Source organism: Dermacentor variabilis, chromosome 10 (genome assembly GCF_050947875.1).
Source record: "Dermacentor variabilis isolate Ectoservices chromosome 10, ASM5094787v1, whole genome shotgun sequence".
Classification (NCBI taxonomy): domain Eukaryota; kingdom Metazoa; phylum Arthropoda; class Arachnida; order Ixodida; family Ixodidae; genus Dermacentor; species Dermacentor variabilis.
Window position 1 is genome coordinate 15,189,859 of NC_134577.1, and position 18,417 is coordinate 15,208,275.

Below are 18,417 nucleotides of genomic sequence, written 5' to 3' on the forward strand. Positions count from 1 at the left end.
AGAACATGTTTACAAATGCAAGTATGCCAGTCCTGCGACGAGCCGGTGCACAGGAAAATCTGCAAGAATAAAAATGGGCGGCGAATCCCCGCGCCCTGTGTCGTCGTAGGCACTGCTGGTCCGAACACAGCGTCGGACAAATAACACACGAGAGCATTGCGCACGAGAACGTTTACCTTCATTCAATGCGCATTTACGTTCTACTGCGTCCTAAAAGAGCAATAATATTTGGGGTTTTACCTGCCAAAACCACTTTCTGATTGTGAGGCACGCCGTAGTGGAGGACTCCGGAAATTTTGACCCCTGGGGTTCTTTAACGTGCACCTAAATCTAAGCACACGGGTGTTTTCGCATTTCGCCTCCATCGAAATGCGGCCGCCGTGGCCGGGATTCGGTCCCGCGACCTCGTGCTCAGCAGCCCAACACCATAGCCACTGAGCAACCACGGCGGGTGTAAAAGCACACCAGAAGATGTTTGAATAACACGTAAGTACATGGCAAGCAAACAATGTAAAAACGATCAACATTCATACACATATGAAATTTCCAATGAGAAGACGCCGGTAAACATGCTCGTGCAAAATCAGACAGCAAAGCAAGAGAGAGAGAGTGAAAAATAAGTTACGTCCCAAAAAGAAAGCAGGTGATTCGATCTCACGTTTAAATTCGCACGAATAAGCTTATACGACTACACGAACCGGTAAGCCAATTCGTTTCTTATCGTGCTTATCAGAAAAAAAAAAAAAGCCGCAATTATTTTTGTTTTCGCGGTACGCGCAAAGTCAGTCATGGCCGTGGCGATAGTCCGGAGCGTCTACGCGTGCCCACCCGCGCCTGCTTCGTCACGGTAGGCAGGCTCTGCCATCCCGTCCTCGCCGACTTTTCGTCTTCGCGTCGCTTATTCGAAAGAGTCAGCGCTAGTCCTGCGGCGGCTCCAGCGGCGCAGACGGAGGCTTGTGCGGCGTGGCTGGCACGTAGGGCGACCGCTCGCGGGGGAAGACGTCCAGGTTCGGCTTCATCGGAGTGGGCGCCAGGCGGACGCCGCTCAGCGCCGGCACGTCGCTCGGGGCGGAGGCCACCGCGTTGGGCGTGCGCTCCCCCGAGGGGCCCTCGACGGTGGGCGCCAGCGGGCGGTTCGACGACGACCGTCGACGAATGCTCCCGGGAGTAGACGTCCAGGTTGGGGTGCACAGGCTCGACGGTTCCTACTCCTTGCCGCCCAGGTCCGGCAGTTCGGGCAGGAAGAAGTCGTCGTCGGCGATGTGGGCGTCGGCGGTTTCAGCGGTCGCCGGGGGTTTTGCTGCGGCGACGACGAGGTCGTTGGCGGGAGCCTGGCCGATGGTCCAGCCCGCCGGTGGGTACGCCGCGGCGTCCGACTTGGCGTCCTCGATCATGCCGGACTTGCGCGACGTCTTGGACTTGGTCGAGGAACGACGAGTGCTCAGCGGCGACTTCGGAACGAGTGTGTCCGGTTGCGAGCGCTCTTGTGGGGATGACAACCCGCTGTTTAGGAAGCCATCGGCCGTCGAGGTAAAATGCCTGCAGTGCGCGCGTACGCGCAAATGCTCGCTATATTATGCAATATTAGGTAATGCTTTCCGAAAGTTCTACTTAATATTAATGGATACAATGTCAGACGAAAGTTAGCTTCATTATTTCAACGCACGTGTCTAAAATAATGGTGAGTAACATGTACACGCAGGAATTCTAGCATACTTGTCTGGAAAATACCTGCTGTTCTGTTAGTTATTGCATTCGTTTTATGACATGTCTATTTTGTTATTGTTCCTCCCCCCCCACCCCCCCCAATTATGTAATGCCCTGTGGTAGGCCCTTAACGGTAAAATAAGCGATGCCGATGCGCCTCAGTTCTGATACGCTGATGTCTCAGTTCTGTGCACTGCCTCTGTTAGAGCATCTCAAGGGGACAACGCACGAGCTCACAGTCTACGCCTTACCGACGGCCGCTTCTCGCTTTTCGCGAAAATTGTCCGCATGTTTTGTTCCAACTGCAGCGTGCAGACGGCCGTGAACAAGCCGGTAGAGAGTATAATGACATTCCCGCCTTGCCTGACCGATGCTGACGCGTGCACTGCTCGCGCGCGTAATGCGCGGAGTGGTTTAAGAGACTCACAAAGCAGTTAAGCGGTACGAGTGGGAAACTAAAATGGAACACTTTATCAGTTTAGATTGATATAGCATTCTGTAAACTCTACTGTCACTAATTGCCCTATTACAAAATAGTTCTCGCTCTGCAACCCCAGCTCCGCTATATATACGAGACTATGACGTCATGAATTTAAGTACCTTTGTCTTGTTGAGGCCGATGTAGCGCACTAACAATTGCATAAGCTTCCTAAGTTCACTCTTTCGATCCCCTGAAATACAATGTAGTCCATCTTTACCGACAAAAGTTAACAGGGCCGAGCAGGTCGCTTCTAGAGTTCATGACGTCGTGGTGACGGGGTCAGGGAACTTCAATGCGGCGTGGCCACCCTTCGTTCGTCGTTTTTGCGCCTTCTCAAAGCCTGCTCTCCGGGTGAGAGTTTTTTTTTTTTGCTACTGTAGGAAAACTAACAAAGCTCAACTCATTCTTTTACTTAAGGGCCGATTTAAGCTTTCGCGGTAACAAAACAATTTCACCGTGACAGAATGCTCGATATGGCGGAAAAGTCGCTAAAGTAATGCCTCTGTCACACGGCACGTGTAATGTCATTCACACTAACTAACCTTCATGCCGAATGTCATTGCGGCTTTGCGTTATTTCCTGTCTAAACGGGTATACAAGATGGCATTCGCAATTGATGCCGATGTTTATCGGCAGGTTGCGCACGCAGTCACTCTGCAATCGACATGCACACTTTCAGGCTGCGCTTCGGACTGCGCAGTGCGGTGAGGTGGTCTGGCCACCCTTTCAGCAGCGCGCGCGTCTCGTCGTCGGTCCAGTGCGCCTTTCGCTTCTCGCTCTCCGCTGGCGAAGCTGCAGAGTTTGCTTCCGTGGTTGGTGGATAGGCCTTAGCGCGGCACCACTTGGAAAGCAATATGCAGAAATGTGAAAAACAAACAAACGAGCGTTTGTAAACATGGCCGACAAGAGGTGCCAGCGTCCAGTCAAGACTGGGAACCAGAATATAGTTGCACAAACTAATTCATCTATCGTGCTGTACGTCATAAAATTATTAAAAAGTTCATAACAGCTACTATGACAACCTCTACTCCGATTACATTTCGTTTTAATATATCGATTTTGTAATTTTTTGCCAACCCTTTGTCGTCGAGATTACACAAGTCGCGCTTTCATGAGTTCGGGAAACTCATTCAATGGCCGAATGCCGTTAGCTGTGAGTGTTATTCACTATGCCTGTGTAGAAGCAACAAAGACGTAATCTCATTGGCTGCAAATGACAGTACACGTGCCGTGTGACAGGGGTATAAGACTGGTAGCGACGTGAACTTCAGTCACGTGATGTCGTTAGTTTCGAATCCAGCCGCTGCGTTAGCTAAGTGGCTTTGGCGTTGCGTTTCTGAGCATGAGGTGGCGGGTTCGATGACAACCCCGGCGGCCACATATCAATGGGGGTGAAGGGGAAAGAACGCTCGTGTAAACCGTGCATTGAGCCACATTAGAGAACCACAACTGATAAAATGAATCCGGAGTCTATCACCACGGCGTGCCTCCTAATGAGATCGTGAGTTCGAGAGGCAGAAATCCCAAAATTTAGTTTAATTTCCAGTCCTTGGATTTAGATTATCCGTTTATCGGTAAACAGCGGCGTAGCAACGGGAAGCGGGGCGAGGATAAGTTACTCTAGTCTTTTACTCTTCGGTCAAGAGGAAGCTTTGCCTCAGGAGCTACGACCTGAATACACGGCGATGGAGAAATTGTTTCAGTCAGCTTCCATTGCACCAAATTTGATTAGGTTTGCTGCATTTGAAAGACAGAATGTAGAAAACTTTATTTAGGCGCCAATTTTAAGCAAATACTGTCACAGATGTGAAGCTTAAGAAGAACCTCAAGGATCAAGTTCACTATGCAAATACTGTCACATATGTGAAGCTTAAGAAGAACCTCAAGAATCAAGTTCACAACCCTGTAAATTGGCAACAATAACCGATACCTATTCACATATTTAAAATGGACGAAATCAATAGATTATACGCCGCTATAGATTATGCACTCTGAAGTATGTCATTAATTTGTGAGTAGGAATTATCCGAAGTCCTCGTGAGCGTTGAGAACTTCACGTATACGGGGAACTCGCATATTGCACTTGACCGCTTTTGATACACCAACAGATGCAGTTTACAGAACTACGATATGTAGTTCGGAATTTATAAGGCTTCACCTTTTCCTTTAACTTAGCGATTTTAGGCAATACTATCATTATTATTATTACTTTTAAATGCTACCCAGAATGAACTATCGACCTATATTCGGGACCTAAAAATCTCGAACTACTTTCGTGAACAAAGCTAGAAATAGCACCGAGCTAATGGAGTTCTTTCATTTCGCTCGTTGTAATCAACAGACTAGCTTTAATTAATACTGCATAGCCAACGCACGCGATGGCACAGAGGACGACGTTGTTTGGGACGCCGATGACGCCTGAGAAGCATCCGACGAGTACGAATACTCTATAGCAGTTGTGAAGAGGACGCAGCTTGTGACATCGACTGACCGCCAGATTTAGTAGCCGAGCTCGCGGTAAGTAAATTTGTGTTATTTTCAAAAGCTTCTTCCTTTTGCTCAAAATATATCGGTTGAGTTATATTCGAACTATTGTCATTTCTCGGCGAGCTCAATATATAGGGGCAGACCTATATTCATGTTCGGCATATACTGCAGCACTTGCGGTACACCTTTCTTAAACACAACCCGCCGTGTTTGCTCAGTGGCTATGGTGTTGGGCTGCTGAGCACGAGGTCGCGGGATCGAATCCCGGCCACGGCGGCCGCATTTCGATGGGGGCGAAATGCGAAAACAACCGTGTGCTTAGATTTAGGTGCACGTTAAAGAACCCCAGGTGGTCAAAATTTCCGGAGTCCTCCACTACGGCGTGCCTCATAATCAGAAAGTGGTTTTGGCACGTAAAACCCCAATTATTATTATTCTTAAACACAACAAACTGAAGTTGAAATCGCTCTTGTCGAATTAGATGGTCGAAATAAAACGAGCACTCGCTTAAGCGTGAAAGAAAAACATAATTGATGATTAGGGACAGCTACGGTACTCTTGTTCACAAACTAGGGACAGTTACCAAGCGCATCCTTCGTCTCCCGACTTGTGCGTGTATCTCATTTTGGGCTAGCAATCACGAAAGCATGCCAAACTTGCCCAATATTCCGTCTTGCCGTTGTTAACAAGAGACCCGTGGCGGCCCCGAGTGCTCGTTTTATTTCGACCACTCGCCTGACGCGTTTTACTCGAACATCGAGCCTTGCTGAATTATAGCATTTCTGCGTATTACGTTTATCTGAATAGGGAAAATCAAAGTTGGCCTCTAGCTAAAGTTTGCTCCTGTGGTCACGCACGCGACGCCAACGCACTTGGAGTCCTTTCCGCGCCGGGATTTGTGCTTCCGTCTGGCGGTGGTCGTGGTGTCGGCGTCGGTACCGCCTTCGGGCGGGCTCCCGGCGCTTGCGCTGTCTACGCCGCTGCCCTCGCGCTGCTTCTTCTTGGACTTCTTCCTGTGACGCCGGTGTTCCTTGGTCGTCGTCAGCTCCGCCGACGCCATGCCGCTGGTCTCCTCGCGCGTCGTCTGGTCCGCCGCCTGGCCTCCAGACGTCCTCCCGGTGCCGGCTGTATCCGGTTCCTCTTCGTACGACGAACGCTTCCCTGCACAGTCGCCGACGCCGGCGGAAGAAGAAGCTTAACGGTGAACGACGTACGTCGCTATTTTTTTAAAAATTTGAATGGCATCGAAGGCGGACCTCGCATGCTTTGTAGCTATCCGGCTGACGGAAAATGTGGCCCGATCCCGAAGGCAGTGGAGTCTAGCTCAAAGCGCTAGCTATCGCGTAGGGAACAATGTGAGAAACTGGCAGCTGACGCCGTGCTTCAACGAGAGACTTTGGCGCGAGAGAAGGCATGCGCGCGGTCGTGGTTCCAGCATTCGGCTGCTGTGCTGGAAGGCAGGGCTTCGGTATATAACCGAACACTCCAGGTGCGTTGGAGCGTGTGCGATCGCGTCGCAGTGTGTACGAAATCGCAGAGGATGCGAGTTAATTTGTAAATGAGCGTGCTACCTTGCCCGCGACGCACGCGCGCGCAGCTGTTCACAATCATTGCTGTCTAACTGAAGAGTCAGCGGCGCTACGTTCCCGCCGAGTTCTCTCTTTAATGCGAAAGCACTGTATGTCTCATGAGGCAGAAAATCCGGCGTTGATTAATGGTAATTATGAAATTATGAGGAAAGCAAATGAATAAAAGTGAATAAAGTCACGTAAAGGAATAAAAGTTAGAACAAATTATAGTAAGTTGACTTATGATGGAGTAAAGTGAATTAAGGTAGGCGAAATAATGAAGGTGGATTACGGCGGATTAAAGTGGGTGATTGTTGGACAGATTAGAGCAAGGTGGATTAAGGTAGAGTTTTGAAGCAGACGTAACAACGTGTGACGTCGAATATCATGGGCGTATTAGAGAAGTCATTACGCTTTCTTTCGTATCGAAATCACGTCAGGATACTAAAGTGACTGTCAATTATTTTTTTCTCACAGCGACGGTGTTAAGAGGCATTATATTAAAGGGCATTGGTGAGAACGCGCAGCCAGGCGCCGGTACCGATGGTGATCTCGAACGGTCGGCAAGGCAGCCCTACCTGGACGCGTTGGAACACGGGGTCAGATCCCGCCGTTGGTAGAGCCGGAGCAGCACGCAGGGATAAGTGATAAGTGTAACAATAAGTGGTACGATAAGTGGTGGATAAGTGGTAGCGATAGGCAGGGACAAGTGGTACACCGTTCTTTCCTGTCTCTTCGTTTCTCCTTCTCATAAAATTGTTGCGCTGTACCTACGTTAATCACGCAACGATATGCGTCGCTTATAACATGATGTGGCAGGTATGTAATATGCAACACCGTCCTCCGGAAACTTCATTTTGTTTCCGCTATATTCAGTGACCTGCTTCATTGATAGCATATGATATTATGAGAATAATTCTTGAGACCGAATCGAATACGAATCGAATAGTGCCAGGAGCGAATTAATGCCGAATATTTTTCGGATAGTTTTCGTAGAGTGATAAGCCGTTATCGCAATTAATATAAAACGGTGCTCGCATTTTTTTATTCATAACGTTAGCAACTGCTCGTCATTACACTTTGCGTAAGGAGGTATTCCTCATGAAAAAAAAAATAAGTGTTAGCAAGAAATCAGCAGCTTGTTGGCATATACAGTACTCTTAAGAGAGTGCATGTGAATGATTTCTGTGTAACCCGTAATGTGACTATCTGAGAGAAGTAACCGGATATAGTGTGCAAGTTAACCGGCCACGGCGGTCGCATTTTGATGGGGCGAAAGCTATAAATTGTGCTGTCACATAAGTTACACTCGCGATGATAGGGGACTCGTACATTTCGACTACAGCACTCTTTTCTAGCAAGACCCACCTGTCGTATCCAATTTTTAACGTGCTGCTTCTTTCGGGGCATGTTATAGAATTGACGTGGTCACTGCGAACATGCCTGGAAGAGCCGATGCCGCATTTACGAGAAACGGTCGCACGCAAGCGCCGCGATTGAGTTCGACGACAACCAGCGGCACTTGTTATCGGCGCATCGAGTTGCATCGTGGTTTAGTGGACACAAAGTTCACCCGATAAACGGTTTATAGTCCTCGTTTTCGCCCGTGTGCTTGGTTGCTTGCTTGCTCGCCTGCGCACCCTCACACTCATTGGACGATGGTTCTGGCGCCTGTCTTGACCAAAACTATCAGGCTCCAAAAGGAACGCCCCTGCCTTCCACATCCAACTCTCACTAAGTACCCTTTTCATTGTGTTGAAAGCAATCGATCTTTCCGTAAATACATGCGCACATTCAGCGGCAGCCGCAATACGGGAAAGTTCATGGCGCGATTTTCTGCCGCGCGAAGCACTGGAGTGCGGAAAGAAACGAGAAAGAACGAAGGTTTAGCGAAAGAAGCGCTCGTGTATCCTTTCTCCAACCTTTCGTTCTTTTTTTTTCTTTACGCACTTCAGTGCTTCGTGCTGCAAAAAAACGCGCCACGAACTTAGACCAACTCGGTCACACAGCTATTCTTATGCAACGTGGGAAGTCGGAGCACCTGTCGTCGGAGACTTCCCATAGCGCCTTGCGGCCGCCGCTGCCGGTGCGAATGCATTTCTGAAAAAAGGCCATTGACGATGGTTCACCTGTGTCAGTAGCTGCAGCATTTGCGTCCTCCACGCTCTTCGTTCTCGAAGGCTGATCTGGAACCTTGTCCCCTGTGACGGCGAAGTCCCATCCGGACGACGCCTTCGGCTTGTTCTGAACGACGCTGTGGTCTAGGCTCTCAGGCGCCGAACTCTCGGGCCTCTTTTCTCCCGCTGCAGCGTTCCCAGCTTGCTTAGGGACCGAAGCGGCGACCGCAGCCGCCGCCGCCTTAGCGCCATCTTTTTTCGGACGCTCGTCGGGAGTCGCCGGAAGGTCCGTCGCACCCGAACACTGGACGCCGGGAGGCGGCACCGCATCCGGTCCCGAACTGGGCGCCACCGGGGCCGTGCGCCCTGTGGCAATGGACGGCTTGCGCGCGGCGTCGGGGAGGCCTCGTTCGGGGGCCGAAGACGCGCCCCGCGGTCCGTCCGCACCCGTTCCGACGGGCAGGCGCTGCTGCGACGTCTTGCTGGCGCGCCTGTGCGAAGAGGCGCCGTCGGCCAGGGTCTCGTCGCCCCTGGGCGGCTCCGCGACCGGAGCGACGCTGTATTTGCGCACCAGTAGCCAGAGAAGCACGAACAGCATGATCGCCCCCAGCATGATGGCGATCAGCGTAACCAAGTCCATGACCGGGTCGGGACGCATTGTGAGACGATGCAGGACGCCGCCGACTTGAGACGTAAGCAGGTGTAGAATACAATACGCTGTTTAGGCGACAGCGAAGCTGCCGCAGCGAAGATTAGCGCCTGCCAATTCCAGCGCGTTCGATTGCTTGGTCGTCAGTAAGATGCCGCAACCCACTACAAGGGATAAGCCTAGAATCGTAGTTGAAAAGGTTAAGAAACAAATACATGCGAAACCTCACGGCAACGCTGACGGCGAGAATTAGTTTGGAGTGTCCATATAATTGATATGGCAATAACCGTAATAATAAAGAAAAGGCTACGCATTGAATGTGCTTAACTTTAAGAGAAAGTAGCAATGTAATAAATAAAATAAATTAACAATAGCCACAGAAAAGGCAAAGCCCACACTAGCTTCAGTTTTCAGGAATTTACACACTTCATCCGATCTCTTCGTTAAAAACGGATCTTGTTCTGTTCCCCATGATGCTCTGTTCTTTGCGGTTAGGGAGTGCATTGAAAGGAATGATCCTATTTCTTTTCAGAACTCTGCCGGTGTTTCTATTGACGACTTTTTAACCCTTTTAAAGTTTTACCAGGAGTCTACTTTTATAATGTTTGACCAGCGGTTTTTTCTGCGGGAAGCTGGTATATGCGTAGGATCCTATATATCATAGGATGCCCGCTATATCCTTATTGATTAGAAATCCTATCCCGTATTGCTTCTTATCTTGGAGACCTCTATAGCAGAGGACATGTCCGTTATTCAGCAATGTATAAGCGTCACTAGTTCTTCTAACCTCACTAAGGCCGACGATATCACAAACAATGTCTGATAATTCCTCAAAGAGTCCTACTAAGCTATATAGCTTCACTCGAGAGGGTTCGGATGTTGAACGTTGCAAAGGTCAGTTCCCATTTGCGGCCTGTCCGGACCCAGATATTCTTAGCACCTTCTGCTGTGTTACAGGTCTGACCACCGCCTTAGTCAGGTGCTCCGCAGCTGCTGGGGGCTGAGGGCCATTGGGTAATTGAGTTAGCCATTTAGGAGAGGGTGGTCTAATAGTGCACCAGGGAGGTCATTTCCTGATCCGATGAAGGAGTGTCTTGTTGAAGCTTTGTGGGCCTTCCTAATTTGGTTGTACCTGGATTAGTATAGCCCCACTCGCTCTCGGCATCTTTTGCCGGTGACAGGCGTCACTCCAAGCCGGCAGAAATTGTGCACTGGAGGAGCTGAATTTGAAGCTCACCATCGCATATATATTTAAAAAAACTTATAGCGGGATTCAAACTTCCGACTATGGCAACCGCGCATTCGCCATAGCTCAGTCAGATAATCCCACAGGCGGGGAAACTATCTTATCGCCGACAAGTACAGCCCCGAGGGCCCTACATGCCTAAAAACTTCTTTGATTTGTCCGCGACAGAAGTGTTTTCCTGATCGCGATGGAAAAACAACTTTTGAATAATAATAATAATAATAATAATAATAATAATAATAATAATAATAATAATAATAATAATAATAATAATAATAATAATAATACGTTGTAAATCCGTAAAAGCAACACAGGAGAAGCATAACACATGACTTCGTCACTCGACGATCAGCTTGGCCCGGCCGCACGCGCACGTAGCGTTGTAGGTGCCGACTTGGATCCAATACATAACCTCCACCTGTTAGTGAAAAGAAAAAAAAAATGTAATCGTTCGAATACTCGACATCCATCAAATTGATATTTATGTAGCGGTCACAACAGAAGGTACGCAAATTTCACATGTCTTGAAAAGCACAATAGACGGAACAATATTACAGTGACGTATAAAGCGTTGGGTGCATGAATTTCTATTCTTTGTCCCGTATTATGCGCTATTCAATCTAGGCATTGCTGGGAACAGCTTAGATTAGATTATGGGGTTTGACGTGCCAAAACCACTTTCTGATCGTGAGGCACGCCGTAGTAGTGGACTCCGGAAATTTCGACCACCTGGGGTTCTTTAACGTGCACCTAAATCTAAGTACACGGGTGTTTTCGCATTTCACCCCCATCGAAATGCGGCCGCCGTGACCGGGATACGATCCCGAGATCTCATGCTCAGCAGCCTAACACCATAGCCACTGAGCAACCACCGCGGATGATTGCTGGAAACAGGTTTTTGATATTTAGGCTTTGAGGTCTCTGTTTAAGGGAAAAATTTTAAATTCCTTAAAAATTCAAACTTTAGAACGTCCGAAGCACATAAAACTTGTTACATGCCAGCCTGAAATAAATCACTACGTAGTGAGTTTCTAAAAACTTACGTAAACAGCTTAATTCTTCCGTGCTGGAAACTGATATATTTGTCTGCTTTCAACGCATGCATGCAGTTTGCGGAACTGTGCGTATGTGTCTGTCTTTAGACCGAATTTTGGATATGAATTTTTATAATAACAACTTACTTGAAATGTTCTGCTGTTAGGCAATATTTATTTAAAAAGTTATGCTTTAAATCAAGATTACAGTTTTAGCAGTTCGTATAATTTTCCCCTAAGTGCAACGATTTTATTTCATTGGTCAAGGAAGATCCCTACTGGGGTATATTTCGCATTTCACACGCATTTGAAATCTGAATTCGCACAAGAAAATCTTGGACACTGAACACAGCCAAATTTCTTGTTTCTTTTTCTTTTTTGAAGTTGGACTGTGACCGGTGTCCTTGCATTCCGCGTTTTATAATCGCTGCTGGCCTTGCGAAACTTAGTCGGAACCCCAATCCTTGTTTGAGCAATGAAGCCTCAGTTGGCGCCCCTAAAGCTGTTATCTGTAGCTCACCGTCTTTTGTGTTCTGTTCACTTTAGGTGCGCCCATACGTACAGGAGCGAAAGTGCCGAAGCTGATGCCGAAGTGGTAACTGCCACGGAAAAGCTCTCCCTTTGTCACGTTGCAGGGGAAGTCCCGGAAGTGGCAGCTGACCGTCTGACCAACCTGGACCAGGGTGGCGTTGGACTGCTGGCGGACGCTGGCGCTCAGCATGATGACATTCGCGTTCGCGGCTGCAAGTGTGCGTGTGAATGACGTAGAGGGCCAGTGTCAGTATTTCCGCTTAGTTTCTTTTTTTTTTGTCCAAAAGAAATGTCTTGATTGTGTTACTTGTATGGTTAAGCTCTACTGCTTGAAGGTTTGACAAGAGCTCGCAGCATATTAATTTGTGCTTAGACATGCGTTTTTGCCATATGGTACGGCTACGCTTATAAATCTTTACACTTGAATGTTTTTTGCATATTAGTTAGATGCTATCTTAGCTCCGCTACCTTTATTTAGAGCTCCTAGGCAGTTGATGTTCTAATTCATTCTTCACTAAATTTTTAGCGCATTAGTCCTAATCCTTAGGGTCCTGAAAATAAATTAATCCTGACTCTTTAGCTTACTGGTGTCGCTAAAGTCTAGATGTTCGAACACTAACGCTCAACATGGGGGCTACGGAAAATTGACTCTTAAAAGATTTTTTTCTTTGAGATGTTCGGGGGTATGAATAAAAACCTAAACAGGCCGTTGTCATAAGCAAATTTTCGCTGACAAATCAGCTTCAAGAGTCTAGTTTGAAACCAGAAGTAGCAGGTTCAGACAAATCTATGTACAATCGTTATTAGAGCCCGTCTAATAAAGTGGCGTCTGAGTTCAAGAAATTAATTCGTTCCGTGTCTGTAGTCGCGCGAACGGAATTGGTGGTAGACTGAAGCACTTTTTCATAGGAAACAATGTAAATGTGATAACTCTGTTCGGGCTCTATAGGGATTTAAGCAAAATTTATTTAAACTCTTTTAAAACAAATGCACTGTTCACTGCTTATGAAGAGAGAAAACACCCGGAAACTTCTGCTGGGAGCTACAGGGTAGTGGGCATGGGGCAGGCGGTTATTGCTTGGAGAGCCAATTCTTCAGCGTTTCTTTTTTTTTCTCTTTTTGGTCCTTCGGCTGCAATGTGAGTTATGGCAAAGGTGTTTATATTTAAGCCAAATTACACTTGCACCTAAAAAGTAAATATTAGATAATGTTGTTGATATTAAGGTTGTTTTTATTTAAAATTCAGAAAATGACGTAATATAAACGTCACAGGAGCGATCTCCGTAATCCTAGTACGAGGTTCGTGAAGCGAGGCAAAATTCTGCGAACGCCGCTGTTCGTGAACCGAATTGCTCGTGAACAAAAGCGTTCGTAAACCGAGCTACCACTGTATTCTTATGTGCTATCTCGCTATTCTGTGCAGTGCAGCATAGGCTACAGATCGCGTCAGACCACCATGGAGAAGAACGACATGGGCTCCTCCAATGTCCTCCTCCTAGCATACGACGCCGACTGAGTAGAAGCGTAACAGAACGACTCGCTGAGCGCAAAGGGCGATCCATGCACCATTTCTTTTTCTACATAACCTACACGGCTCTCGTTTCTGGTTGGCGGACATGAGCCATAACGTCTGCTTCACTGCACGGAGTCGGTCATGCTGTGTACAGCCACGTAGATTTAGATCTGCCATCCTTACAGGGGCAGTACACTCACTGGCTTCAGCGAAGAATGTGACGTTATAAGTTTCACCCCTCTTGATCACGCATGGGTCACTGTCGCAGGGATAGATGGTGAAGTTCCTGAATCCGGGAACGCCATCGCCTCCTAAGAAGCGTTGGACTGTACAAAGAGTGCAGGGAAGATTCAGTGGTTTAAAACGCCTGCAAGAACACTTCTGGCTAGACCTCTGCGGTGAAGTTGCTTACAAAACAAAATTGCAAGACAGGTGCACAACGTGTTTTGTGTTCTTTTATCTGTTCTCATATAGTGCATTGACTATGGCTATCGATTTTCCACTTGTTCAAGTCCCTACTGTGTGACCACTACTGTATATACTTGAGCAACCCGTGCGCAGAGAGTACGACTCCGCCCAGTACTCGGCCGTGGTTGCTTAGTGGCTATGGTGTTGGGCTGCTAAGCACGAGGTCGCGGGATCGTATCTCGGCCCCGGAGGCCGCATTTCGATGGGGGCGAGATGCGACAACACTCGTGTACTCAGATTTAGGAGCACGTTAAAGAAACCCAGGTGGTCCAAATTTCCGGAGTCCCCCTCTACGGCGTGCCTCATAATCAGTTCGTAGTTTCGACACGTAAAACCCCATAATTTATTATTTTTTAACGACTCCGCCCAGCACCGTAGATTAGGCATTTTTGATCAAGGAGATGGTCGGTAAGAGCTGTTAGACAAACACGAACGTGCCGACTGGAAAGTGAGCGAAGTATTCTAAGAATGTTGATTGCATTAAATCTTGGGTGTAATGAACAGCTCTCGAGAATTAGCCAAGCACAGTGTAGAGCATACTCAACGAGGGCGTCGCGCCAGACTTACGCGCACATTCTTCCGTAGAAACCAGGCTCTGCGCCGCGCACAAAGTGGCGAACAACACCGGTGTCCACAGACACTTTACCAGGCAGCACATCGTAGTCGTCAGTACTGGCGAAGCAGAACCGCCTTCGAGTGAGACGAGCCTGGCCGGTGGGGCCATCGAGCCACAAAGGGAGGGACGCCGCCTCGTGCCGGTGAGCCGGTTCGCGGTATTGCCGAGACCTCCGCGGTCGGTGTGGACACAGCCGCCTTTTCCATTCAAGCTCGCACCACGATCGGCGAGTAAGCGAGGGTGCATGAAAACGGTCTTCGAAACTGTTGTGTGCGACTTCATAGAAACGGCTAGTACTGCGTTTTCTTGCCACAGAGGCTCCCGTTACAATATTTCAAGGTCATTTTTTTATGCCGAGCCACTTCATGCAAGTCGTAAATACAAAAACGCAAGAGTGTTTGTTGCTGCGCTCAGCGAGATATTGCTGTCGGCGAGTATCGGTTAGGATATGGTTGTACGTAAAGATAGGTCAGCAAAATACATTGTGGTTTATGACCTCCGAATGGCTCAGGCTACCATAATCTTGTTTTTCTTTTTTTGGAAGTGATAGGCATCAGTAACAGAAGTAAGGCTGCAAATAGTGTGAAAAATCTATTTCACTCAAAAGGGATGATAAGATGTCGCCCCTGTCAAGAAAAAAACAAACATGGTTTTACGTCTTCTAGCGCTTATAAAATTTCTGAAAGGGGTGAAATGCTCAAGAAAATGATGCGTCATAAGCCACAGGTGGCGATCGCTCATGACGAGCTGAGGTGAAGATTTCTTAAGGTCTTAGCTAATTAAAAAAAAATAGAACTGAGGTGCTAGAAAATGGCTACCCATTTTTTTTATTCGAATCCCCCCCAGCTTCCTCCAATACCTATCCCCCCCCCTTTCTTTTTTCGGAACAAGCTCGGCATAAGTCTGCCTACATATATGAGCCACCGCGGTGGCGTAGTGACCAAGGCGCTGCGCTGCTAAGCCCGATGGCGTGGGCTGAAATGCCACAGCGGCCACAGTTCGATGGGGACGAATTGCAAAAGTGGTCGTGTACGGTGCACTGGGTGCACGTTAACGGAACCCCAGATGGTAATCATTAATCCGCTGTCCAACACTATGGCGTGCCTCATGATCATATAGTGGTTCTGGCACGCAAAACCCAAGAATTTATTTATATTTACTTGCATATGGCGGGAGTTCAGCCTATGTGATGTAAGAACCACACGCGCTGGTGTTGCGTAAGTGAAAAAAAAGAAACGATGTTTAGCTTCTTGCGAAAATATTTATGTGTGCAGGTGCCTGCCGCAGAAACTTGTGCAGATGTACAAGCAGAATCCTCCGCAAAGATTTATGTCTCATATTCGTCCTATGACGCTATTCTACCAGGTATTTTTTTTTGTTCACGACGTCGTACCAGCTAGTGCCATTGCACGAGCAGCTGTGCAACATCAGGTCTTTCCGGTACGTACCATGACGTTGTGCACGTGGCAGTGAGGCAACGCTGCCGACAGAGATGGTCATTTAGTATCGGGCACCTTTTGATGGCTCTTCAAAAAAAAAAACATCTGTGAAAACAGGGAAAGTTCACTTTTCAATGTGTTGACAGCAACGCAGTTGGAGATGATATCCAATTATAAAAAAAAAGTTCCGTTTTCTGCCTCTGTAGATTCAAGCATGCGACACGCTTTCTGATTAAAAAAAAAAAGCCAATGCGTGAAGGTTACAACTAGTTTCACAAAAAAAAAAAGACGAATCACTATTGAGGAACCTAATCATTACGATAGCTAAATCAGACTGAGCAAAACGAGAACAAGGTGAAAGCATGAGCCAATGTTTCGATAAGTGGACTTGTCTCCTTCCACTTGTCGAAACGTTGGCTCCTGCTTTCACCTTGTTCTCGTTTTGCTCATCATTTTGAATTTTCATCTCCCGCGTTCCCCCTGTTTTCCCTAAATCAGACAATTAATTTATGCACAGTTTTATCGAAACTTGAGGGAATAATTTCACAGAAACTAAATCGCTTTGTCTGCTTCTCCGCTTCACCAGCTCCAACTCACTCTACATAATTGCGGCACCTGTTTTCGCGGTGGAGTCACTTGCAAACATGCTACTTCAGTTTTTATGAAAGTCTCATGAAAATCTCTTTTGACTGTTGTTAAGGAAACCCATATAACTGAGTTATCGCGTATTCTTCCCGCACCGGGGCCATTGCTCTTGCTCATCAACCTTAGCCGCGTGCGCTTCGCAATGGAAAGTACACCGCATCGAACGCACAGAAACTCAAAGGCATCTTGGAATCTTGTAACATCTGAAATACCCGTGATCAAAAGTATACGGACCGCAGTATTGCTAAAAAAACTGAAGTTATAATGGAGTCCTCTATTTCAAGTTGCATTCATAGGCAGCGAAAAAAATCGGCTTCATCGCGCGATACCTCCTCCGTATCTATTTCCTCAGGGAAGTGCGAACTTGTGGCCATATGCGGGATGTTTTATTCAATTTACACATTTTTTGGAAATCACCGCATGTAGCGCAGTGCTACTTCTTGATCGAGATTGCCCTCAGAGGTGCACAATATTTACACGAAAAATGAAAGGGAATAATTGAATAATAAATCTATAGTTAATTACCTGATTAACTAATTGATTTGTGGCGCAGTTACGATTTGCGAATTGCAGCTGGTGACTTCTAAAGTCATACCCACTTTGAACGAACTCTGAGGACGACACCAGTTTCGAGATGTACGTTCGGAAGTTAGCGAGGAAATGCTTTGGCGTCCCAGTAATTTTCGAGCTCCAATGCCTAAAAGAGGGTTTTGTTGAAAGAGCAAACGGAACACTGCATTTTTACCACACGCTCAACCGTGCTTGTCCCAAAATGTGTGCTAGTTTCACAATTCGTTCCAAGTGATTAGCCAATCATGGACATTGGTTTTCAGTGTAAGCAATGTCGACCTTCTCGAGTAATACAGCTCAGTAAGCAGATTTCCACTATATGCCACAGGCGATGGAAAAAAAAATACTATGCTAACGTTAAAATGAAACACTCGGTATAAATGTTTGTCTCCGAATCGGCACAGCAACCCCGCGCTTACCGTCGACTGTGGCATTCCGCTGCGCTGCCGCTACAGTTTCTTTGTGAGGCCCAAGTTCGCCCCCTTACCGAGTCTTGCGAAGCGTCGAAGTACCGCGAAGCTGGGTGTATAACAGTATGCTCTCGACACTCGCATTTTCTTCTTTATCTATGCAACAAGTTTCACTCATGTCAGTGTAGTGATTACATAATCAGTTTCTGCTTTTAACGGGAATTGGAATGTAGGAATGGGTGTGTCACATCAGGTAAATTTCCGTTTGAAAATTCGCAACCGCTAAAGATTCCCATTGGGCGCAATGCAATCTTTGAGTGAGTGAGTGATGAAACTTTATTGCAGGTCCGGCGAGGACGCGAACTCGTCGCGCACCCGGCTAGTCCCACGTCGGTACCGGAAGGCCTAGCCCACCAGCCCGGTCGCGGGCACGCCGGACAGCCAGGTTTTTCTTGTCCAGAGCGGGGCTACGCAGAAGCGAGTGCCACTCCTCCTTGATGAACTTGGGGTATGTCGACCCGCGCTCCCAGAGCATGTGCGCTAGAGTGAAGGTCTGCCCGCAGGAGGGGCAGGCGTCGTGGCAATATGCGTCGGGGTAAGCTTCGTGTAGAAGGGGACAGACATAGATATGTGCTGGTCTGTAGAAGTCTAAGCGAAACGGCTTCCGCCCTGTTCAACTTGGGGTTAATGGGTGGAAAGACCCATCTAGACATGTAGAAGAATGTCATAACCTCGTTGTCAGGCCACAGGGACGCTCCTGCAATGCAATATTTGGTCTGGTCGTTGTAAGAGATGCGAGTTCATTCATCACTGCTCAGTGTGGCGGTGCGTACCGAAGGTGTTGGAGAAACGAAAGGGATTATGACAACATTGGCGGCGAGGAGTTACGGAGTCTCCATCTATCGGAAGCGCCTCACTTGCGTAGTATGCATGAGG

The 18,417-nt window shown here is 47.6% G+C and overlaps 1 protein-coding gene and 1 long non-coding RNA gene across 2 annotated transcripts; one reads left to right on the top strand and one right to left on the bottom strand.

The window, feature by feature from the left end:
* Positions 1–900: 900 nt before the first annotated feature.
* On the bottom strand, positions 901–9,940 carry LOC142559997 (uncharacterized). Its single transcript, XM_075671730.1, has 3 exons — positions 8,373–9,940; positions 5,548–5,836; positions 901–1,539 (listed from the first exon to the last, which is right to left on the bottom strand). The coding sequence occupies exons 1-3, from the start codon at positions 9,016–9,018 to the stop codon at positions 1,206–1,208; spliced, it is 1,269 nt and encodes a 422-aa protein (XP_075527845.1). The 5' UTR covers positions 9,019–9,940; the 3' UTR covers positions 901–1,205.
* Positions 5,804–14,638, top strand: LOC142559998 (uncharacterized). Its single transcript, XR_012823268.1, has 3 exons — positions 5,804–5,885; positions 11,836–12,066; positions 14,387–14,638. It is a non-coding gene; the product is annotated as an uncharacterized LOC142559998 (long non-coding RNA).
* Positions 14,639–18,417: the final 3,779 nt, after the last annotated feature.

Coding starts and splice junctions, on each gene's coding strand:
- LOC142559997 (XM_075671730.1), bottom strand. CDS start 9,018: ATGCGTCCCGACCCGGTCATGGACTTGGTTACGCTGATCGCCATCATG. Junction 5,837..8,372: donor TGCTGCAGCTACTGACACAG/GTGAACCATCGT, acceptor GCGACTGTGCAG/GGAAGCGTTCGTCGTACGAA. Junction 1,540..5,547: donor CGGCGCGGAAAGGACTCCAA/GTGCGTTGGCGT, acceptor CGCGCACTGCAG/GCATTTTACCTCGACGGCCG.